A 26,552-nucleotide genomic window follows, 5' to 3' on the forward strand; every position below is an offset into this window, starting at 1 on the left:
AAAAAAAAAGGCTTCAAGCTTACTAGAAGGAAGGACTTGAATTGTGAAAAATGAAAGATAGACCTATATGAAACTAACCTAGTGAAATGTTTTACACCTACATACAACACAATGCCTTTCTAGCAGCTGATCATTTTACTAAAATTGTTGTAATAGCTAGTTTTACACGCCTGAGGTAGCAAGTAGTGTCCAAGACAAAAGATTTATGGTTTGCTCTGGATATAACGGTATGAGAGGAGCTGCTGCCAAATGGGCCTGTGATTTGAATAGGGCGCCTTTGGTTTGGTAGGTGGTATATTTGTTCTGTGGCTGGGGTTCACTAGAAGTTGTTTGATGCACTGGCCAATGATAACTATCTTGGGAGAGGGAGAAACCCAAATCCTCCAATTTTCAAGGAGAGAACAGAATGAAGATGGCAACATGAAGTAGATCAATTCATGGGGCACTTTGTGGTTTATCACTTTAAAAAAGATTTATTGACCCCACATCTTGGTAATTTTTAGTATTAAATTGAACTCTTTTGAAGACGAGACAGTAGTTTTGGAACAGAGCCTTAGAAATAACACTGCTGGTTTGGCTCTGCTTCCCATATTGTTGCTTAGCTTTAAAACTTTTCAGCGGGACTTCACTCCAGTCTGGTGACCAGCGTGAATCACCGTGGAGTAGATTAACACAGTGTTTTCCCAAGTGTCTAATCTCGCCTTGGGATCAGAATACAAACATGAGCAAAGCATCCTTAAGATCCAAGGAGTCCTAAGAGCAAGGCTGCAATTCAGCTCCACCAGCCTTTGTGTTTCCTCAGGCTCCTCGGCATCACTTCGAATTTCTAGAATTCTTTGAAAGTCCTGCTCTGACTGAAAGCTTTTCCTTTGCACACTGAGCACAGCTCTTGGCTTGCCTGCGACAATGGTGTTATATGTGTAGCACGTTATCCTAAAGACCCCTCTTGCTGGATGAACTCTTCCTTTCAAGCTTGCTTTTCATTGCTAGAAGGCAAGTTTTGGAGGCGCTGTGTCTGCATTCCTTCTCTTGTGCTTGATGATTTTTCTGCTATTTTAACACTCCTGAAATCAGGGAAGAGCTTTGCACTTCTGAACCAGCTTCAGAGGGAATGGCTGAGAGATGCTGAAAGTTTGCTAATCTGCTTGCATACTGCTACAAGGAGGAGATGGGCATAGTGGAATCCAGATTAGGCTTTCATTAAATTGTTAACAAGCAAGTTCCTGGATTTGGCATTTTGACATCAAGAGATTGTTCAATGCCATTCAAAAGTATTCTGTGGCCTGTGCGTGAGGATAAAGAAATATCAAGAAATATCAAATGCATTAGGAAATGTGGCAATAGGCAGGTCCAAGTCACTGATGTCAAAAGGAACTTGCACAAGAAGGGACAACAAGTAAGATCAGTAGAAACAGTAGAGCATGCATAGAAATAAAGAAGGACCAGACAGTCATTAGGTATGCTTCAACCCAGTTCAGGTCATTGGCTGCTACGATCTATATGAATATCTCTGCTGTCATTTTAACCTTAAAGTAAAAGCACTGATGTGCTTAGGCATCTATTCTGACAATGCCTACTTACCTGTATGTATGATCTTCCTTAAAGATCAATATAAGTAAAATGCAAGTGTGTTCTCTGATATCTAATGAAAACTGTTGTGTGTTTACTTACGTATGCACGAACAACAACAATAAAGAGGAGCTCATGTGCGAGAGGAGCCTGTATAACTAAAGATGGAAAAAGCAGGCCCACAGACAGCCCCCTCATGAGGGGCAAGATGTTTCAGTTCAGGATTATTACATGCTTTTTCTATATTAAAGGATGATAGGCTTGTTCAAGTGGAAAGCAACAACTACATTTGTATGTGAAATTCCTAGCTTGCTGTAATAAAAGATTGAAATGAATGTTCCTTAAAACAAATCATATAGGAAATTTCCAACCATATTTTGAATATATTACAAATTAAAAGGAACACACACTTATGTATGTCATTCTACCACCTTTTCTTGTGTTACAGTTAGGTCAGAATTAAAAAAATAATAAATAAATGAATAATAAAATACAGGGACTGTAGTAAGCACCATAATATAAAATTATATGTTGATTTTTCCATGGGCTATTAATATCTTGTTACTGTGAGACTGTACTGGTTGGTGGTTTCTGGCTTAGTGATGTTTGGCTTATAGGTAAAGGAAAAAAAGAAAAAAATATATCAAGACCTCCTCCAACAGGAATACTGACCTCCAAATGCTATTTTATGTAACTTATTTTTGGTTATTTCCACATTTTTGCTGTTAATAGAAGCTGGAAATAGCATTCTATCGTCTTAGCCTGTACACATTTTTGTGCATGCTCAAAAAATACATGCAGAAATGCTCTTTATCTTACTTACAAGTTTCAGTAGTATCAAGATCAAGACTCTCTTAACTTCTGGATCCTGGGTGGAATTCCAAGGGACATTCCAGTGGGTAATATAGTAGAAGATGTAAAATTGCCAGTAAGGGGGAGAGAAGAATTTTCTGCAGCAATCAGTCACAGGAGAGGGTGGGAAAAGCAGTGTAGGAGCAGTGCCTGATATATTCTCTGAGGGCAGTGCCTTTTAGACACTCCTAAACCCACTGAGTCATAATCCACTGATTTTCTTCTCCCTCTCTTTCAAAAATAATTCTGCTCCTAAATATCTAATAACAAGCTGTCAAAGAAGTTCCATTTTTAACGCAAACCTGAACTTCCCTTTGCTTGTGAAATGATTCAGAATTAGGAGACTGAAACGTTACCATGTAGCTTGTAAAGGTTAGTGGTATTTAGTTATTGATATAAAAACCTCGGTGAGGGACTGCACTGGTAGGGGGCTGCTAATCGAATACAGAACCTTTCGCCTTTGGGTCACTGGATCAAATCTGTCTCTTGTGAATAATGCCCAAAGCTAGCTACAATTCAAGTTTTCAGTGCCCTGTATAAATGAAATATGCAGAAATTAGAGATTGAAAAGACCTGTTGCAGTTCACAGCCTGCCCCCCTCACAGGGCAGAATCATTCTCTCTAGAGCATTTCCTGATTATGGCTATTACCAGTTCCTAGTAGGTCCACATTGCAAGGCAAAGCAGCTGGTATTAATTGATATCCAAGTTAAACTGGGTCCCTGCCCTGGCACTGGAGGGCTAGGAGGGGTCTGCAGGCACTTCACTGCTGCCTGCATCCACAGGCGGCACTGAGCTGCCTGGGGTCCGGGAGCAGGCCAAAGTCCCAGCTTCTTCCCACCCTGTGCAAAATACCTTATAATACAGGGGGATTACTGAGTCTCATTTTCACTGCCTCACTTGTCCCGCTTTAAAAGTCCTACCAGTGTCCTTTCCATAACCAAACAGCTGCAGGTCATAGTTCTAAATTGTAGGTCTGATGGATTAGTTCAGGTAGCTAAAGGAAAGGCCAGATATTAGTTCAGACATTGATATGGACTAAAATTTTCCCAAAGTTTGGAAGAGATCAGTACAGAAAGGCATGCTTGGGGCTTCTTTTTGATTTAAATTAAAAGGTTTGAACACTATTATCCTTTACAACTTCCATTTGCAAATAATTAACTATGTTGCAGGATACATGTTATTAAGTGCTAGGAACTGCATACTGACAATATTAATGTTACTCATGTAAAGTATTTAATGACACTCCACAATATGCTAATAGCAATGGCCAGTTTCAAAATAATATAAATATGTCATAACTTAAACCATTTTTAAGTCTCTAGACAAAAGCCCAAGTGGGTCTACTTTAACTCACCCGCCTTCGAGTGCCTGAAGGTGCAAGTTACAACACAGACAGTGTGGACTCTAAGTGGGATTTCCTCAACACTCCTAATTTTGGCCACATGTGCCTATCCCACAGCCTTTAAAATCCAACGTTTCCTGCTAAAGATGCTGGAAATACAAATGCAGCCTTGAAATCAGAGTATTTTTAGAAAGAACACTGAGCGCTGCTTGCTCCCTCAGCGCACCAAAGCCTGCAAGCCAGAGGAGGGTGGTGTGGTGGTGCTGCCCTGCACACAGCTACTTAGTGCCCGGCAGGTGCTGCTGGGGCTTGCTGTCACCTCCCATGTCATCCTGCATGGTCTCCATCGGGGACTCACAAGTACCCCATAAAGTGCAAGTCGTAGCAGTGTTGGCAGTGTAGCCAACTGCTGCTGCCTTACTGGAGTCAATTCATTTCTGCGATTCACAGTGCCAAAGCTTCAGCTGCTGAAAAATTCAAGTGATCATAAAGGAAGATCCTTTGGGTTCCAGAAATTTTACAATCAGGAGGTTTAAGAAAAGTAGCAAAGATTTTAAAACAAAAGAGCACCAAACAGGAAAAAAGTTGTCCAAAACATCACAGTGAATTTGCAAAGGGGACACTCCACACTTTTTCCAAGAAAAAGACAAGAAAAAAAAGCAAAATAAAACAAAATACCCTGTGTTGTGAAATGTCTTTTTAAACACAGATTTAGAGAATGAAATTGAGGATTATAAACTAGTAGCCAACAAAAGCAAGAAAGGTTGGAATGTTGGTAACCATTTGCAAAGACAGGATCCAAGCAAAACATCTTGAATTGCTAGTACTGTAATAAATTACAGTTTTCACTTTTGTATTCTGCGAGTGAAAACAGCACTAAGTCAAGCCTGAGAGAAGGAGAGTAAAGGATGACCTTTCTAATCCACCCGCACCCAGTACAAGTAGAGGAGCTCCAACATGGAGCAGTGAATACTGAACATGAAAATAAGAATAAGAACAATGCCCATCACTGCGTGAAGGAACGGATTCTGCTCCCATTAAATGGGGTTCCTGTGTTGCTGAAGAGTTAATTGTCAGGTAGCAATAGATGAAAGGCAAACCAGACTCTGGGATGGTCTGCTATGGTAGCTGTTATCTCATTTTCTTCCATGGATTAATTTTCCCCTCTTTAACTTTAATTAGATAAAAGTCCAGGGGTGGGAGGTGGCCCTGGAGTGCTTAGAGGGCAAGAAGTGGTCAAGAGCTGGTTTCTCTCAAACTTTGATTAGCCTATTTGATAAGTGATACTAAGCACCCCAATTGGTTAATGAATGAGGGGTTCCCGTGAGGTAAGTGGCTGGGAAATTTAGCCTCCCCCACAAGAACAGCAAATATGTAAACTCTTGTCCTTCAGTTAGGTGTCTACTGTGGTTAGGACTAAGGGTGATTTATGTGCTATCTGGGTCCTGGAGTGTATCTACATTGATTGACTCCCTTGATCTTGACATCAGTCACTTGGACCTTCAGAGAAAGGGGGAACATAGGAGATAATGAAAGCTACATTAAAGAAGACCTTACCATTTATGTAAACGTTATTCTGTCTTCAAAGGCAGAACTATCTTTCAACAGAAAGGAGACTTATTTCCTACTTGAAAATATTAGAGAGAAAAGGATGCAATATTTAATATTGCATAATATATAATATAGACCCCCTAGCTTTAGTGCCAGTCTCTACCTTTGTTTTTTCTTTCTTTCTTTTTTTTTTTTTTTTTTTTTTTTTTGACTACTCTGCATTATAGTTGCAAGCTGTACTGCATACAGCTTGAAAGTAGTAGTGCAGACACCCTAATGTCTTGTGCAAGGAGACATCACAGTCTCCCAATGGGTATAATCAGAAAATACAATGGGGGAAAAAAAAACAAAAAGGTGAAAAAGAGAAAATTGAGAGTTTAGAGTAGACGTGTAGAGAAAACATTTGAAAAGTTCACACATTACTATTAAATGTGGGGCTTTCATACATACAAGTCCATGGCAGTATAAACCAGAACATTCAAATAAATCTAAAATGAACCTCACAAGTGATCCCCCAATGAATACCACCTACACAATAAGATTTCCCTGGCTGGCTGCCAGGCTCTCCTTCACCCTGAGAGCATGGGGCAGATGTGGGGCATGCTGGGACTGGGAAGGACCCATCAGTGTCCCCACCCTGCTCCACAGGTGAGCCACCAGGCCAAGTGCAGTATGAACATCAATTAAAGCAGCATTTTTGAAAATGCTGAGCAGACAGGTAATTTGTGGAAGGCTGAAAATATGCACAAACTCACCTGTGTAAGCATCCCTAATTCTGCTACAGATAATCTTCCCTAAGAGAGATGCCTACAAAGTCATAAGAACATCAGACAAAACAGAGGAAGAATGGTTGTTCTCCAAATCCTGCAATACTAGATCTGGGGAGCTTTTGCTGAAATTACAAGGACAGAAGTTTAAAGCAGACAAGAATTTTTCTTTGCACCATGAGTAGTGAACTCGTGGAATTTGTTGCCACAGGAGATTGTGGAGCTGCCAGCAGTTCAAAACAGTAGAAGACAAATACATGGACAATAGGATCATAGATAGTAAAGGGAAAAGGCAGGGATGTGTCTCTGACATCTACAGAACAAAAATTCAAGATGCTAGGAGAGTATGGGGGGAATGAATTGCAGCCAATTCAAGCTCATGCACTTGAATTAAATAGCATCCCCTGTTGCCATGGTCTGAGACAGCATTCAGCTCAATGGGCCGGTCTGATCTAAAAATCTGATTTGGCTGTATCTAGTGCTTCAGTCATAGCCAAACTTAGATTCTTCTATTAAATTTATGTATTTTTTTTTTTTCTGTCTAGCTTCAGGGTAAAGCTTATTTTTGTTTTCTTTTTCGTAAGCTATGAATTAGTCTCCTCAAGACAAGCTGTCAACAAAACAAGTCCTTTTCTTTCTTAGCTATATCTTCCAAAAAGTTTAAAATCTGCCTACACTACTATTCCTGAGAATTTTAAGCTGACTTAGGATTAAAAGTGTTAATTTACAAATTACAAGGTAGAGAATTTATAGTCTGGAATCATCTTATTAAATATGTCAAAAATTAGGACAGGTATGTAAAACTGAGTAATCAAAGTAAAATGAAAAATCTGTGGCAAATCTTTTTATTAACTCTTATGTTTCATGTGTGAGGAGACACATGAAGAAATTCTTAGTTGCCAAGTCCTACATGGCATGTTTGGTAACTAGCAATCATAACATTTGTACTCCTAAATGGAATATGATCCTCTGTCTGGGAGAAGTGGGCATTAACATGTAACCTGCAGAGCTGGGACATTCCAGTGACACTGAACAATTTCTTTGTATTGAAAAGATTAGAAAGAATATGCATAGCAAGGAGATAAAGTTTTCTTGCTCTTCATCTCACACTGAAGAGCTTTCCAATTCTGAACACAGAAACACAGAATTTCATCATTTCAGGAAAAAAAAAAAAAAAAGTTTTATTTTAGCAGCAGTATGGGAGCACTGAACTGTACCTATGCTAATCAAAAGTGCCCAAAATGAAGTGACATTCATATATCTGGTCAGAGCAAGGTAGTAGGCAGTACAGATTGTTTCCTGGACAATATTTATGGACAGATAATATCTACAAAGTGGTATCTGTAACACTATGCTAGTTCTGCTATGTTCCTTGTCCTTTTTTCTGCACCACTTAAACAAACAAGCTTACATGTGTGAAACCCCCCACCTAAAAATGACCTAAAAAAAAATAGCCAACATATCTAATAACTGAAGAACAACCACAATGACATGAAAAAAAACTATCCAAGGAGCTATTCTTGAGATGTCTCCCCTGTGTGTTAGGGGGGTTTAGCTGTACTTGACTTTGAGGTTTAGGTTCTCATACTTCCCCTCTCTTAAATAAACAGTAGTTTCTGGCAAATCAAAGAAAACCACACCTGACCTTACATTTATACCTGTGATTTCTTTAGGTCTGCAATGTTATCCTGAGAGAATAGAGACCCTTTAGCAGAATTCCTTGATGGATTTATTGCCTTCTTCTTACAGAAATAAACAAACATGACTCCTATACCAGAGCAGCTGAGCTATGAGACCAGTTCTGTGCTGACAATCAGCCGCTAGATAAGAGTATGAACTCTTCACTTGGTAATCAAAAATCCACAGCCATACTGCCATTCCTGAATTACAGTCCCCAAAACTCCTAATTGCTCAGTACAGGGCAGGCAAAGCCCTGTCACCAGCCATCAGAACATCCACTGGGCAAACGGCCCAGCTAAGCAAACAGTTTGGTCTAACATACACACAAGCTGACAGCGTTAGATGAGAATCACACATGTGCATAAAATGTGCTCTAGAAGAAAATGTCTAAAGAAAACTGCATTCATGCTTTGTCAAGGTTTAGCATATACTCAAGGTGATAAATCATCCATTTCTCCTCTCTCCCTCCCCCAGCTGCACAGTGACTAAATACCTTTATCAACCAAGTCTTTTAAGTTAAATCAACCTTTTAAAAATTCCTCTTTCTTAATGCTCTAACATGCATGGGTTCACAAAATTAAATTACAATATTTTTTATCTGTTTGGGATCAGAACTGTTTCTTCCTCCTTGTGTTTACTTTCCTTCAGTAGCTGACATCAAAATGTTTTCTGGAATGCTGGGACTAAATAAGTTATGCTTAACTCAATATCTAATACAAATAGCCCTGGGGAAGCTCCAGCAACACAATCATAAAAGCTACAGTTTCTTTTAATAGCTTGCCACACTTTGCTGATATAGTATTTCTCTAATCACCAATCTTTACGTGCCTTCCTGACCTTGGAGCTCTCTGTCCAAATGACTTTGTGGTATCAAAGGCTCGTGTCATTGGAAGAGTGAATGGCTTTCATTTTTCTCCCTGAAACTTCCGGTTCCTGGCATCTGCAAAGAATTATTCCAAGCAGTGTTTTACTGCCTCGCGGCCAGTGCCCTGTAGTGGCCTGCCTGATGGAAGTGACTTTTTGCCAAAAGGTGACCGTGGTCAGTGGTGGGCGGGTGCCACCACTGGTGCGCAGTCAGCCCTGCTTTCTCAGCAGATTCTGCCCGGCCATTGGGCTACCACAAGCATCATTACTCTGCAGCAACTAATTACCGTGTTTTTTGAAAGACAACACATAAAGAGGGCATACACTGTTTTATAGCAAATACAGCAGTAAACAGAAACCCTCCAAAATAAGCACAGGTTCAGAAGCCTTAATATTACAACAAAAGTGAAGTCCAAAGTTTAGAAGCTTTTAATCAAGTAAAGGGTCCCTCCCTCTCATTGCAGGGAGACCTACAGAATCACTCAACAGAACCTAACTCTGTATAAATGTCTAAAAAGTCACAGTTGTGCTGCTCCGACCATTTCTAGGCCGTGACAGTCAGTGGCTGGATTCAAATTCTGTTACTAAGCCTGTGTGATTTGTCTCTGTTAAAGCTGGATTCTCCGTATAGCCCCACCACCCAAACCCCCATTCCATTTAATTTTTTGCTCTGGTTTCTTGTATCTCCCCTCCTTTTTATTTTTTAAATAAATATGAAATGCAATTGGACCTATACAGGTAGTTAAAATGCTAGAATAAACTAAATGAAACTCATAGCTTTTGGGGGGAAGGAATGGCCTTTAATATTCTTTTAATATTATTCTTAATATTATTTTAATATTCTCTCCCCACTCCCCTTCATTTTTTGAGCGTATTCTGGCCTTAGATCTACAACTGCAGTTATGCACCCTTAGTGCTGAGCACTGAACCCTCATGCTGCAAAGGATAAACTACTTGAAAATTCAGTAGCTGGGCTAGATAAAGCCAGGAAGAGATAACGTGACACAAAGGCTTAGAGATGTTAGAAGACTGGTGTAAGCTCATACAGCTGATAAGTAACAGATAAAATTTGAAAATCCTTTTTCTTTTAAGAGACAAGATTAAGAGAACATTCTTCAGAGATGGATTATGCATTTGAATTACTTAAATTTTAATTCAAAGAATGGAAACAAAACATCTTCAGAGATCCAAATCCTCCCAAAACAACCTAACTTGACCCAAAACTTATTCAGAGCTTTCAGACTCTAGTGCAACTCTTTCAGCAGCATGGCTCTGTAACCCTTTACTAAATGAAAAGGAGAGGCTATTCTGGCCACTTTCTCCCTTAGGGGAAGGGACCAGGGTCACAAACTTCTCAAAGCCAGAGGGAGCCAGCTATCACACCCTGCTCAGGACTTCTCACTCTCTTTGTTCTCATTAAAATACAAATATTAGGTGATGCAGCTCACGTCTCAGGTTTAGACATCAAGTGTGAGCAATGGTCACTCCATTCAGAAGCCTTCTCCAGCTTATTAACATGCTTGTAAAAAATTCATTAGAAATCTTGAGACTTTAAGAACCCGCTCCCTAAAACAATGAATACCCTCTCCCCCCCCCCCCCCAAATGGTCAGGATGTAACATATAGAATGTAGTGTATTACGATAGTGAGGAGTCTTGCTGTATGACAGCAGCAATCATCAAGGCTTAAAACCAGGCTAGAGAGGGAAAAATAATAGAGCTGGATCATAGCTCAGATGGGTGCTCCATCACATACATGAGGAAAACCAAAAAACAACCCTGTCTCTTATTTCCAACCATAAAGTAAATGGCTTCTAAATTCTCCATAGACTGACTAAGAATAAGCAAAAAAGGCCAGGTAGCAGCAGTCAGATTCTTCTGAATTAAATTGTATCCACGTGTATAGTACATTTCAACGTCCAATAGTTATTTGGATGTGTGAATCTGACCTTTGATGAAAACCAGGGATATTTTTAAAACCTGTCACTGGAAGTCAGAAGCTCAGCCACAACCTAACATTTTTTTTCCCCCTTTGTAAATGTTACTATTAAGTGTTTAATTGCTTAATAGGTTTTTTTTTTGCATCCACCTAAAGCTATGGAGCAGGGATGCACTAATTTGTAACAGTTCAGTGCTTAACAGCTATAATATTTTTTATAGTTTCCATTGCTCTGACTTTTCTCCTACCCTTTTCCAAATCCATCACAAACAAAACAACTTCTGATTGTACCTCTACTACTACCTGTCACAATAAGAAACCCTGAAAACCACAGCGCTACAATATTTCCAAGTTAAAACAACCAGAAATAGAGACTATTCTTGATGTAATGCAATTATTAGAGATGTAATTGTTAAAGGAAGGACTTAGAATTCAGGATATGTAATCACAGTTCACTTTGGATTCATAATTCAGTCTTTCTACACCTTGGTTTTCTGACACATAAAATATTCTCTATGTAGTAGATGAATTAGAATTTATTTTCATAGGTTAGCCTTTTATAAGTTTGAGTCAAGTAAGCAATACATTTGCATGCATATACACAAAAGTTATTATAGAGGAAGAAAGAAGGAAAGAGGCAAGAAGTATAATAATATATGTATTTCAAAAGAAAAAAAAATACATCTCATGTAACATTATATATCTATCTGAAGACAAAAAAAAATAAATAAAAAACCACACAAATATAAAAACAACAACATCAACAACAAACAATCCTAAGAAATTATGCCTGAAAAAAGGATTTAAAAGCTAATAAACCACTGGCAAATAAGGAAGCACAGCTACAGTCCTGCAACACAGAAACAAATATTTCCAAGCACCAAATGATTTCATTTGTCACAGGTCCCAGATCTAGAGGTATTTGGGGACAGCTATAATGTTATCTTGAGTGAACACAGGACCAACATAATTAGGAATAAAGAGGTAAGAAGCAAGGGGAATTGCCTGCATAACTTCACTTTGCAAAATCCTCCCATGGAAGGTGGCAGGTAGGAAATCTGCATAATAACAAACTTGTCACAAGACAAGGCCAACTAAATACAACAATTAGAATTAACATTCTGCTTTGACTGGTTCCCTGGATTACTCCTCTCCCTCCTCCGATGTTTCATGCAATGTAGTTAAATCTGTGGTTATTGATTTTCTGCAATATTTTCCAGTACATTTTTTTTCCCAGAATTGTGTAGCTGCAAAAAGACTCTCTCTTCTTTGTGGGCATTGCTTTAAGAAGCAGCTATTGAAGTGCCAAAGCCTCCTCTCAGATATCCCAGTGAAAACACAGAATAAGTTTCTTGGTTGTCCTTTAGTCTACGTAGACTTAGACCTGCATAAATAATCCAGTCTGGCCACAAAAATGGAGCTACAATGCATGTAGTCATATAATTATGACCTTCTAGTGAAAGAGATGACCTTCTCTGCTGGCTGTCAGGTCCTTTCTTTTGAGAATTACTGGAAGACCTCTGCTCTTTGACTGCACCCACACAGATAGGATGCTGGATTTAGGCTTCCCAGCTGGCTCACTTGCCCCTTCCTGACTGCTTGTGCTCTTCTTGCTCATCCACTGACTCCAAGAACATCTCTGGCATGTGGATGCCCTTCTGTAGAGCTATGCTTAGGGATGTGCTTTAGGGACTGCACCAGAAACGGAGATGACGGAGATGATCTTCCTATATATACAAATTGAGATACCACTATCTTAGCTGGCCTTTAAACCAAAGATTGTGCTTCTGAATACTTAGCAGACATCCCCTGAAAAAATGACTTTTTCTTTTTTTTTTTTTTAAATAGAACATGATTTTTGTTTCATATTTAGGCAGTCCTGAATATTTTACTCAATATACCTAGACTTCTGTGTTTTCTCTTGTCTCAGAAAGGATGAAAATCATAGTAAGGAGTAACAGGGCCCTGATGAGGAATATACACCCCTGGTCTCTAATTTTTGTCCTCTGATCTCTTAAACATGCAAACTTATTTTCCTGCAGGTGAATCCTGTATGCTTTGAATAGAGATCTCTTCTTGATAGAGAAAAATACCATGTTGGCTAATGCAGTGGAAAGATCATTATGTAGCATGATCAAATCAGTGAACTAAGACCCAGAAGGGCTATACTGGGACAAATATTATTTCTCCCCATTTCTCTTCTCTCGTTAGATTTTTTTGTTTTTGTAGTCTTGTGATTTTTGCTCTTGCAGTTTTTATATCTTATGATGGACAAGGATTCTGATTACATGAGTTCATGAAAGACTCCACTTCTGCTGGAAAATGAATAAAGGCAAAAAGGAACATGGAAGATAGTTGACCATACAAGCAAAGTAGCTTTCAAATTTTAAACACCAGAAAAAAAAGTAGAGCGTTATCACAAAGATGACAGGGTAAGGAGAGAACAGAAGTGATCACAGCTTATGATATTCAGCCCTCTGGATTCTGTAATACTGCTACCCCTCTCTTCTTTTTAGGTGTACCGAGACCTTTACGCACCCCCTTGTGCCAGCAGTCTAGCCCCTAAGTTCTTTTTTAGATGACACATCTTTGAAGTACATTGTGATGAAGCAAGTTCATAGTTCAAATCAATTCATTCATTTTACCCATGAAATATAATAAGCATTATGGTCTTTTTGAATTGTACTTTGCATTTTGAGAGCCAAAATTTTCTTAAGGAGTGAGAATCTGGAGAATTTATTTTGCAGTCTGCATTATAGAATTAGTGCTGTGTTAGCACATATTATGTTCCACATTTCTTTTTAATCCTCTGGTTGTTCCTAAATCAGCAAACATAAGGGCTTCTCCCCCATTTTCAAATTGCCCATCTGGCCGTTCTAACCCTTGTTAAAAAAAAGCAAAACCTATGCTGAGAAGGATTTAGTTGGAAAGTCCCTAGTTTCAAGAAATGTTTAAAAGTAATCTTTAGGTGCTTAGTATGTTTTTCTTCTAATTACTTGTAATTTGGTCTTGTTCTATATTAAAAATAGAGCGGGCTGTACCTGTTGATTGCAGAAAATATTTACAGAACATCCCTTATATTTATGGAATAAATATATATTACTCTAAGTACATAGATCTGAAAAATACATAGTATCTCATTTTCATCTGTAGCATCCTTCCTATATTCAATTCCTATACTTTGTCAAGTTTCAAGTTATATCACCATTTCACTATACACCAAAATTTCTGCATGTCAGAATCAATGAAGTGATGAGATAAGTATTGCAGAGTAAAAGGTATTTTTGAAATGGGGATATTTTCAAAGGTGTGTATATTTTCAAGAAACTGTGATTCTTACTACAAACATATTGGAGAATGGAAGTATGCTGATGTTTTTACCACACTGTGTGATATTTGGCAATCTTTCCCTCTGAAATCTTCAGAGATGTAGAAGTCCTCCAGTAAAGGACTGGAACCTGGTGTTCACTAGGTTACAACCCTGATGTCACACAGGTGGCAGCAGAAATGGATGGATTGTACAGAAGAGCTTGTGTTGCGGGCAATGTGAGGACGCAACATCTATGAATGTGATCTATGAAGAGAGAACAGAGTTGATAAAACACCTTGGCTACTCTTGCTGGCCACAGGGTCAGTTGATGCTTCCCTTTCTGACTTCATGTACACCCATAAAAGTGAAAAGATACCTGCAGAGGGTTTTTATATGTCCCTGTGATATTCTTATACATCTCTGCATTGGTGCATATGTGTTGTATATTGAATGACAAGGGTTTCCATGCTTTTTTCTTTATATTAGACCTAAATAACTTCAATTTATTCTACAATAAAACCTGAAGTCAGCAGAGTTGTCTGTTAGACCAAAGCAAAATCTGCTTAAGTATGTAGAAAACACAGATCTTCAGCAGGGCTGCTGCTGAGTTTAGCCTGGAAGCCACTATTTCTCTGCATGCAGGCCATAATAATAATATTTCACTTAAAAAGAAAACATACAGTCTGCTAAGAAACATGGTTCCCATAAACAACAGAAAAATGGTTGAAATGATTTGCATAAAGGAACACCAAGCTGACTTGCTGATACCATTGATGAGAGTTGGTCTACATTTCCTGGAACAATGAAACAGGTTGGACAGGTGTTTTTTTCATTAATTAGTTTTGGCCAACTAACAGTTTAATTGAATGACTGTTGGAAAGCCACTAAAATTAGGTGGCAGTAACAGTTAATTGCTAAGAATATGAAGGCTATTTATTCTTCACCTCAGTGTGAAAGAAAAACACACTTGTTAATAACGAAAGTTAAAGCAAGATGTTGACAACAGTATTTTCTCATTGGTATTCATTTCTGCACTTCTCTGTATTCTTTTATAGAAAGTACCAAATGACTTCAGGAAAGCCTTGTGCTATTTATAGTAAATAAAGAAACAAGAATCCTCTAAAGAGATTTGAAAAAAAAAAAAAAAGTGCACAAGATATTCAGATCACCCCTTTCTCCCCTTCATTGTAACCCCCAATCATTTATGTATTAATATTAGATCTCTGTGAGAGTCAGAGGGTTAAGACAAGTTTCACCCAGAAGTGTGAGTTTTTGAGGAGATGCTGCATTTACTTTGGATATGTGCTGCATGCACAACAGAGTCACTTAGCAGAAGTGACAGAAGTCAAGTACCTTCCAATATCAGGAGTGAAGGCAGGTCTCACAGGAACTAGAACTGGGAGAAAAAACAAAAGCTCACCTGGATTTCTCACCAGCAGAAAGTATTCAGCTTTCATGATCCATCTCATTGTCACTCCCAGATACGATTTCCCATCAGCCCCTTCCTCTTAATCATGCCATGCTTCAACTTCCTGGCTTGCATTTCTTCACAGGGATAACACCTCAGTCCACATAGCCACATCAATTTCTCACTTAGATAAATGCTCAGATTTTTGGAAGCTCCCTATCTAGGGAAAGTAACCTTTATTGTCCCTCTGAGACCATAGGTCAGCAACCCACCCATCTCCCAGTGCAACAGTAAGAGTAAGGGATAGAGTCCTGACCCTGCTATTATGTCCTAAAAACAAAGGCAAGGGATGTGACACCAGTCCTCAAACATGCATTTTGTCACATAACGTGAGGCAGGGATGTCCTCTCCCACATGACTTAATGCAGGAGCACACTCTTGTCACTACATTAGTAGTATTGGCTCTTCTCCTCCTCCTTGTCCCACAAGACAAAAGTGTTGACGTTTTAATGATGTGTTTTGCCAACCCAGAAGTGCTCCTTCCCTAGAAGGGAAGGATGGCAGGGAAGGGACAGGGAACTCTGCAGCAGCAGCTTTACTGCCCCAGAAACAGCAAGGAAAAAAAAGCTATTGGTGAGTGGTGACCGTGCCCTGAGCAGTCACTGCAGTAGGGCCACCCCTTTTCCTAAGCTCTGCCTTGGCAACAGCTGGACTAAGCCTTTCCCCAGTCTTCAGGAATGCAAGGAAAGGCAGAAGCCAATGTGGCTGTTTTATTCTATGCAGCAACCTTATGCCAAGGCTAATCTTCTTTGCCTAGGTATGGGATTTCATTCCACTGTTTTGTATCTGCACCCAAAACTCATTTGATAGGACTTTGTCTCTGTTTAACTGTTTCATTGTCAACACTGTGTTCTTAGTTTATAGAGTTGGGTTTTCTCTTGCTGTAAAAATCCTGACCACGTGTGAGCCAGTATAACCCTGTCTCAAGGTTAGCTGCCATATGTCTTCCTGTCTATTCTTCTGTTTGTTCTAAATCAGTTTCTACCTATTCAATCTGTCTGTACTTGCTATTTATTTTTCATAAATATGCTGATTCTGAATTTGCGGCTGACAATATTTCAGATGGCAATATCTTTTTTAAGTTTTATTGAAAGTGATGACTATGAAAGTCTGTGGCTTTACATGTGGTTTTGTCAAAAATAGTATGGGTAGGCTTTCTTGGTCATGTGTTTTATCTAAGTGATAGAGCAATTTAAAGGAAGACCTCCACCTATACATATTTAGGTTGTCTAGTGTGACAGAGATAAGTAATTCCTGCACTTTCAAATTTGTACATACAAATATTTTCAGATGATCTCATGGGCTACTTTTTCCTCATTTTTGAGGGCAACTTTTTTTTGAGGAGAGCAGGCAGAACAGTAATTCACAGAACTGCTGGGTCAAAAGAACTACAGCTTCTGCTGACCTAGAACTCCTTTTGTCCCAATACTCTTTGCTTAGTAAGTCATCAGTCTCTTCATTTTTTCCTCCACCAAAGTTAGCCCTACTAATATTTTCATGAAGTCCATACTTTCTGAAGCACTGTCAACTACCTACCTCTGAACTGCATGAGAAGTTCTTAGGCACTCACAATTTCTGACTGAATCAGACTTTGAATGATGATACGGTGATTTGGGTCACAAGCTGCCATCATGGGCACCTTAAAGCAGGGCTGAGTGCCATTTGCTGCAAGTACAGGCTGTCTGGCTGGATGCATTCAGCTACAACATTGGGAAGGAAGGCAGAGGAAAAATGCTTTTTGAGAGGAAAAAGCATCGTAAGTTTAGTAATATTCAAGGTTTTAGGGGGACTGGAGAGGACAGGTAGTGTGTGAATGACTTTTAGCAGTTACTAGACATCAGTACACATTTCATACCTAGCAGAGTGCCATTAGAGGCACAGCAATAGAGAGCTATAAGCCTGGCCACAAATATGTGGGACTCTATAAGCATTAAGTTTGCTATTAGGAATTACAGATGTTGAACTTATTGAGTGAAGTTTTCTATTGCAAGGAAAAAAAGCAAAAGCATAAGTCCTGAAGAGAAACGTGTAGATATCCATACATACTTAGGATTTTTTATGCCTATACCATAATTCTGGGACAATTAACAGCAGTTAAGCTACACATAAGCATATCAAACTAAATTACATAGAATAAAAAAAAAAAAAAGCAGAGCAGCAAAATAAATTAGGAGTGATTTTTTTTTTTTTTTTTTTTTTCTGCACAAGACATATTTCAAAAGGGCACTGAATCATAGATAACTCAGCCATACTTTAAAACCCAACATAGATCATCTAACAGTCCAACCAAATACACTTGCAGGTCACCAGTTCTCAGAGCCAGTAAAACAAGAAAGTAACTTTTATTAAAATCCTCCAAACACACACATCCTTAAGCACTAAAACATAGAAGTCGTGTCTATGCATAAGGAGCATTCACACCAATCCTAATGACTTCCAGGTCCTCCTAGAAAACAAATAGCAAAACAAAGAGAATAACAAATATTTACCTCCCATACCACTGAAAAGGTCATCCTCTCTTTAGATACTGATTTTAAATATCCTCCTCAAAATAATTACTGAGGCCTCAGCTAGTTCCTTGGGAAGATGAAGAAAGGCCCTCCATTTGCTCCAGCCGAGGCCCTAATTGCTTGCCTCTACTAATGAACTAATCTCAGACACCTGGAACTAGCAGGCTTCATGCCGGGCAGGCACAGCTCAGGTTACCTAAGAAATGCTCCAAACATATTCACAGAAATCACTAACCCTGCAGATGTGCAAATACTGCTTTTGTCATATTGCTGGAGAGGTGGACATGTGTTTGCGGTGCTGTAGCACATAAAACCCAAAGATGAATTCATTGTGTTGCACTAATTCCTTCCAAAGGCCAGGTGGGCATTTGGGGAGCCAGATAAGCGTGTTGATTATCCACATTACTCTTTGCATTAATCCACTTGTGACACAGAGTATCACAGACATTCACAGAATAAATATATAGATGGCTGGAAAATATGTATGTGAATGCCTGTTATCTGTAAAATGAAACCAAATCAGGAAGTTAGGCTAAAACTTTGGCTAAAACACTGTCTAAACTCTGTCTGAAGTCTAAACTCTGATGATGTCTAGCAGTTTTAAAATTACAGTTAAAGAATGTGGAAGTCACCTGAGGACGTAAGCAAACCTCATTGTAAGCCTTGTGAGATAAACTACTATGCTTTTAACAATTTTTAAAAATTTTTCCCAGGCAAACCATTTTCTGTAACCTCCAAAATTAAAGCTGGTGTCATGGAGCCTTCTACCTAACCATCCAGAAATTTCTTGTCCTTCCCTGGGCTGATAATGCTGGTAAACACGTGTAAATTTTGTGTATGTGTCTGCTTTCATTTGAGAAGGGTGGAATGATATAAGCAAAACACAGTTCATCAGAAAAAAAGCAAGAGAACAGGAACAGGCTCTCCTTTTGGTCTTTGACAAATTGCTAAAATGTATAGTTGGCTGGCCTTTAGGTATTGTTCACAAAGGTTGATTACTATTTAAAAAAATTACCCTCATTTGTTCATATCCCTGAAAAATAGTGTTATTTTTATTGATTATATAGAAAAAAATACCTAATCTTTTTATAAGTGAAAGAAGCAACATTTTCATGACTTATTTACATTTGGTATTCCAAAACATTGGTTTCCCCTTCTTCAGGATGCCAAATAAATAAATAAATAAATAATAAAACTACTTATTTCAGCTTCTTAAAGTCAGCCACCTGAATATATTAGACTTTAGACATTGATTGAATACCTAACTTACAGCTTCACTGGATATAATTTTGCAGGCAGCATACAAGTGAAGTTCAGTTCTGAAAGTAAAAAGAATGCAGACAAGGCTTGGAGCTCTGAGTCTATCAGCACTGAGGAAAGTCTAAACAGAAATCTCTGTGCTCGGTATGAACCCCCAGTGATAGATGAATTTCCAAGAAGATTTACTTCAGAAGTATATTTAAATAACACTGCTTAGTGCAAACTGCCAGAAGGCACAGATGCACCCTTACTAGCTTGAAGAACATTTCAATAGGGAAAAATTACTAGTGTCTTCTATACTGTAGTAATTATCAGAACTGTGGGCTTAATTAATGAATTGTCATTAGTTAGTGTAAACACTGAAAGATAGCTTCAAAAACCCCTTAGACTGAAGAACTACCAGATATCATCTATTTAATAAATGTAGTGAATTTAACTTATGAGGTCTAGGAGAGCACCAGAAATAACAAACACTTTGCTGATTTCACATATGGTAGTAAAACTGTGTGTGAAGAGGGGTCTCTGCAGTTTGGTAGGAGCATGGCTTCTTCCAAACTGCTTGGCTAGCTCTCATGCTTTGGAAAAGTAGGCAAGAGCTGGTGGATACAGTTGCATCAGGGACAATGCTGCTGTCACCACTTTACGCTGAGGTGCAGGAAGCAATTTTGCCACACGAAGTAAAGGGCTTCTTGTGCCTTCACTGCTGAGCACTCACACAGCATTGAGGAAAGTAAATGGTAAATCCTCACAAAGGAATTTATCTACTTCTGTTCTCCACAGTGAAAATATTCAACACGTGACCATCCATGTGTTCTTCACTTCTCCTTTCCAATTGCATGAACCCATAACAAACTTCACAAAAGATGTATATACCTCAGAGATCAAAAAAGTCCCCTCTGAAAATAATTAGTGAAGCAAAGTAAAGAAAATAAGGCACTTAGGTATTTCAAGAAAGAATTCCCGAATGTTCTGTTATGTTCTTAAGGAAAGGGAATACACAGACCTGTTCAGATGTCTCCAGATATTTTCTGGAATATATAACACCATCCTGTCATCATACACTTAAAAATAAAAAATAGTTGGGGACTGTATTTAAAGAAAGGGAAATGGTTCATGACCCCAGACCAAGACACTTCTTGTAAAACCTCTTCTGTTTACTCATATTTTCTTTCTTTATTCAGTCACTTTTGACAAGGTCTCAGGTGATTTACCCTTCCCATGACCTTGTCTTTCCACTGAAGTGGCGACCCTCAGTATTAATGTGGGTTTTGAGGCTGAATTGTAAAGCATTTTTCCCAGTTTCAGCTGTTTCTGATGAGCATTCATTTTCGTAAAGGCCTCTTTCCTTGCATGAAGGGCAGACATTCTCGCGCCCCACATGCTGTGGATTCAGTCTGCAGCTGGTGGTGGGTTGGGGTAGGCCTAGGGTGCTCCTGCCTGCCTTCCTATACAACCTCTGCTTTGCCTCTCCCAGCGCCCAACGATGGCAGCCTCATCTGCCCCAGAATGGCAGCTTTTGGCACCACTAATTGTTACTGGGTTTAAAATAATAATAATAATACGAATAAAAATCCATATGTATCATGTATATATTCCTGTGTTTATATATGTACTAGGCCTGGGTGAGGATAAGTAGTGTCTGTAAATCTAAGATGGAAGTGTGAACTTCAACTGGATTTATATTGCAAACTGGCTTGGAAATCTCTTTCCTGCATTTGCTTTCTGTTGAGGTTCTAGGACCATATGCACAAAAAAATAGAAACTGGGGGAAAAAAAAACGGGGCTTGGGAAGCAATCCTGTTCTGTGGAGTGATTGAATGCCGAGGTTCCTACTGACTTAGCAGGGCCAGCATTTCAACCTTTGTCATGTCAGCTGAAGTTGTCATCTATTGACAAACAAGATGAAGGTTGACATCCGCCTTTCTGCTCTGTCTCAGTCTTTTCATTCCTGCCTACCTTTCACTGAAGTGTTTGGCACTGCCTACTGACAAAAGCAGATATGACCAAAAAAAAAAAGTCCTGAAGTGTGATCTTTCTTAAAAATCTTTGGATTTCTAAATTATTCGTGAATACCGATGTTCAAAATGTTCCTGTTTTCCAGGCAGTTCTGGCAACCAAGCCCTCTGTCAAAACTTGCCTCACGGTTCCTCAGCGAATTTGGTACTGGGTAATACGGACACTGCTCTTTGCTTTCAGCGCTCTAAGAAGATTTGATTTTAATTTGTTTGTATAGGATCATAAAGTGCATAGTCTAACACCATGTTATATATTCAAGATGTTAGAAAAAACTTTGTCTTTTATAACTCCGCATGTGAAACTGTGTTTTCCTCTGTCAGGGAGAACTGACAGGTTGCCTGCCATCACCTCCTCTCCAGCAAAGACAGCAGCCCACAATGTCAGTGTGAAAACATCTGTTGAATGGATTTATTGACTAGGTCTTAGGTGTGCTTTTTTTTTTCTTTTTTTTTTTTTTTTCTCTCCACACCGTTTATTACAGCCCTGACCTAATGAACTTAATTTGTTGACATGTTTCCCTCAGTGTCTTACTTGATCCCATCTCACATTTCTTTCTACTGTGCTGTTTTCTTGGCAACAGGAGTTCCTGGCGCATCGGCGTGTCCACCAGTTGCAAATCTACCAGGCTCAGATGGCTACAGTTGGCATGGTGGGATTAGATAAACATCGGCCAGTGTCCAGGACCCCACCTTCCCCCACTGACTCCACATTACCTCACCCAGCCATGGACCAGCCCAGCCAGCATGTCTACACGACTGGTAGGATTCCCTAAAGACTATTTTTAATAGGCAGGGCAAATGCGTTTGTTCATGTGGGATCAACAGATTTAAATGCCTTGAATAACTCCTGCAGCAATGCATTCAGTTCTAGCCCTACTGTTCCTTGGTTTTATGATGCTGTACTGGCATCAAGTCAACCAGTGCAGCTGATAAATCACAGGGTTAATATTCACACAGTCATAAATTATTATCATTGACTGGCTCTGGCAATATAGCAACAGGTGCATTTTTTGTGCCTTTAAGTCATTTATAGATTTTTCTTTCATTTCCCCATCCTCTGGCTCTTTTCTTCATGTTCTGTTTCATAAAGAGACCACCAATAAGTTGAAGAAAGACCACCAGTAAGTAGGAAAGCTGCAGTGTAATTCTCAACGTCTTCATTTGACAAGTCAGTCTACACTGCAAGGATGGTTTCCCTACAGAAAGAGAAAAACCGTAGCACTGACTGGAAAGTGATGTTGACTACAGCTTTGGTGTCTTTCAGCATTTGTGTGGAGTTTCTACAGAGTCAGGTTTTCTGGTCAGGCCCAACGTAATCCAATCACTTAGGGAGCACCTCCTATCTGTCTGGCCTAGACTGTCTGAAGCAGAGGGGTTAGGACCTTCAAAATAATCAGTGAAAGGAAGAAAAATGATGACAAAAAAAGTCATTTTCGTAGGTAACCTAACCTTGCAAGATATGCCATCTTTTTAAGAGCCTGCATATCAGCACAACATGGTTATATTATGTTAAAATATGGTTAGAAGTAAAGTTTCACTTTGTGCACAAGAGTGCACAAGAGAAAATAGTACTTGGAGATACTGTTTATTCAGGTTTTTATTTTTGGAAGTAGTTATTCCTTTGCATTGGTTGGCAGAATTTGCCGTGCTTTAAAACCTAACAGTTCTTGAGGACATGACCATGGACTGATATAGGATGGAGTCCTCAATGGGCACTGTATGTGTCTGTGTGAGACAGTGTGCTTTCCTGCCTCTCAAATTAGAATGTGAACATGGAAAGCAAAAGATTATTATCTTAAAGAAAAAAACAAAACAAACAAACAAACAAAAACAAAATAAAAAGAGATGTCCTAAAAGCATTGGTGAATGGGTGCAAGGTGACATTCAAAAATGAAAGAGAATTTCTTCTGAACGTATACAGTCAATTTAGGAATTTCACTTGTTGGATAAGAAACATTTGGACAGTACAGATAGAAACCTGCTAATTCACTTTCCATGAGTTTCTGCAAAAAGACCAGCTGTGTAGAGACAGTATTATTAGGCCAGGCCACTGTTTTTCTTGTGGTTCATAGAATCCCCAAGACATTGTAAACTCATTCTGAAAGACTCACATAAGAGAACAAAAGCAAGCTCAGTGTGTATAGTCTTCAAAGTCCCGTTCAGAAATCTGCAATTTCACTGGAAAAGTTGAATAGGGTTGCAAATTTAAAGGCTGCTGTTTGAGTCTGATTGCTAAAGTTTACTGACACCTCCTGTTATAAATCCCCAGATAGGGGAGCAGGGCCAGGCGGGTAACATATATCCAGGGATTTGTGGCATCACCAGTGGAACTGTTTAAATGAGAAAATGTGAATTTCAGATGGAGAGTAATAGAGGAAATGAAATGATGTAGGACAGACACTGAGTGCAGATGGTTTTGGGAAGTGCGACATACCAGGCACAAATGGCTCAATTCAGCAAAAGGGAGCCTGATGGGGTTCTACAATGGAAATACAGATAGTGCATATGCAGAGTCAAGGCATATTAAGATCAGGCAGGCAATTTAACCTTGTTCTTTTAGTAAATCATTGCTGTATGAACCACAGCACTGGAAAGAAAAAGAGAGAACCAGTATTGCTTAATTCCACCTGAGATTCTCAATACTTCATTGAGCGTCTTTCTCTAAATAGGAAACAACTTTTTGTTGAATCCTTGTTTTTTTCTTTTGCTAAGTCTCTTTTCTCCTTCCACCTCTTTTTCAAAATAGTCACCTCTTATTAAAGTGAAAATCCTCCCATTCCCACACTCCCTATGACTTCATTCCTTTCATAGCAATTATGCTTCTCTGCTGTCTGTTCTTTCACTTCTTGTTTATATCCCCCATGGCTGAGGACAACATAGTTCAGTGCTATACCTGCTTCCAGACTGTGCCTATGCTAACTGGCCAGCCTACATGTATACCTCCTGGCTGAATGACCAGTCTGCTAATCCAACAGTGCCTACAACTGCTGGATTCACAACGAAGCATTACTTTTCTTGGAAGAATATCCCTTTCTCTAACACTCTTCAGACTTACAGACATATATAACCTTTATCAGTGCAGTTTCTGAGTATGTTGAAGATAGTTTTGTACTATAAGAGTATCATTTTTGGATTGACATTGTACAGAGGCCTTGCAACACCAATACAGTTTCTGTGAATAGTTATATATATAAAGTATCAACACATGATGTATTATGGTATGATATGGTTTGATATTTCACAGAATAGCTTCATTTGTGAATCATTTCTCCTGAGTCTGGGTGGTGTCCTAGCACATATTCTTTACTCAGTGGAAAAAACGAAAAGGAGACAGGGTTTTTATCTATTATTTTACAGACTTTCCCAATTGCATTGGGATGAAAGCCCTGAGCAACCTGGACTGGTCACAGCGCTGACCTGCTTTGAGCACAGGGTTGGACTAGGGACCTCTTCCAGTCTGAGCTATGGTTCTATGATTTGCTCCATTAAGAGAGCACGAAATGAAACCAGCCATTACCTACAGCAATTGCTACACTACCCTTTTTAAAACTGCAAAGAAGGACTGGGTGGGTAGAAAGGGTGAAAATTCTCTTATATCACAAAGTGAGGTCAAATTCTGGTCTTAGAAATTAAAATAAAAACACCTCCATGATTTTAATTATTTCATATTGCATCTTTTCCTATTTAAGGACAAATATGCTTAGAAGAGTAAAAAAGGTAAAAGGAAAACTGCTGTTGCAAAACATTACACCAGCATCAAAATTAGCCTGTATTATTATTAGTTATGAGAGAAAATGTTCTTGGCCAAATATCTGAAGAGAATCAGAAAGGTGATGGTTGTGAGAGATGTGTACAATATATATGCAGTATGTGTGCAAATAGTAAGTTAAAGATGGAAAAAATATAAAATGTTCTTGATGCTCACCTAGATGATTTAAACAATATTTGATATTACTTTGTTCAGATTATTCTTCTGAAGTTAATTAGATGTTCTTCCCTTGGATTTTCTTATTGATACTACAGTTCTCCAGGATTTTTTACTTTCTTGAAAGCATTCTGTTAGCCAACAAATTTTCAGGTCTCCTGATCTCCTCTTTGTTCAGAATATTATTAAAAGAAGTTGACCCAAATAAAGAATTTTGGTGAAAAATGAGTGTTTGGGCTTCCTCACTAGGGAGATCTTGATTTTTCTAACTTAATGCAAATTCAATTTATTTTGTCCTGTGTCCTCTATCATAATATGGTTCAGTGGTGCCACCATTCCAGTCTGTCATCAGGGCCACATTCTGACCTCAATAATATTGGTGTAAATCCAGAATAAATCCATCAGTCTCAGTGGAGCTGCTCAAATTTACACAAGGAATCTGAGAGCAGAATCTGGCTGTAGGCATTTCTTCTAGAGAGACAGAATAACCATCTTTTATTAATATTTCACAGCAGTCTGCAATTGAAAACAGTTGTCTCTCCCTCTCCCTCTCTTTCTTTTGTGGGGGTGGGGAGATTATTGGCTGAATCCTGTTAGGGAAATCCTACAGGCTATTTTTAGCAGTAAGCTCTACTGCTGCATTGTGGTATTGTCCCAAGCACATGTGCTGTATGACCAGCAGCCATACATCAGAATTACTTGCACATCCTAAATCAATGTAGATGCTTGCAATAAATGAAAACATATATCTCAGTCTTTTCTTAAGTCAAATAATCTTGTTTAGAAATAATTTCTTGCACTTTCTGGTGTGAATATCTTGCTATTTAAAAGTTTGGAATATAAATTTCTACCATGCAATACTGACCTGACCAGTTAAACTGATTTTTCATTTGGACAAGGTAATTCACATACAACAAAATTACATTTTAATTTATTTTCTATTTGGGTAAAAATATTAATGCATTAAGGAAGGGATGCCTATATCTGTCTATGTCTATGTCTATGTCTATGTCTATGTCTATGTCTATGTCTATGTCTATGTCTATCTATGTCTGTCTGTATCTCTCTATCTCTCTATATCTATATCATCTATATCTATATCTAATCTATCATCTATATCATCTATATCTATATCATCTATATCTATATCATCTATACTATACCTATATCATCTAATCTATATCTATCTCTATCATCCATCTATCTATACCTATATCATACATGTATACCTATGTCTATATCATCGTAAGCATTCTGCATTTCACTTCAAAACCCCTGTTTGGTTTCACCCCTGATATAGTATTCAAAAAGTGTCATTATTATATAATTTCTTGATTCTGTATAATACTAACATAATAAAACATATATTTTTTATTTTTATTAACTGCAGTTTGGACTATGCAAATCTAAGTGTATAGGGAACACTCATAATTAGAATAATATGATGGCTGAAAGAGTGGCAGACAAGAGATACTTTCAACTTCGAACTACTCTTGTCAA

General features: G+C 38.6%; 1 protein-coding gene across 1 annotated transcript in view; it reads left to right on the forward strand.

Moving 5' to 3' along the window:
• Positions 1–26,552, forward strand: part of HDAC9 (histone deacetylase 9) — a gene marked incomplete at its 3' end in the record, with an annotated part of 402,701 nt that overhangs the window by 233,834 nt on the left and 142,315 nt on the right. Inside the window, 1 exon segment of the mRNA XM_082754738.1 lies at positions 21,709–21,886. Coding sequence (XP_082610864.1) covers positions 21,709–21,886 — 178 coding nt within the window.

The sequence above is a fragment of the Aythya marila genome (genome assembly GCF_965140915.1).
Source record: "Aythya marila genome assembly, chromosome: 2".
In the NCBI taxonomy this organism is placed as follows: Eukaryota; Metazoa; Chordata; class Aves; order Anseriformes; family Anatidae; genus Aythya; species Aythya marila.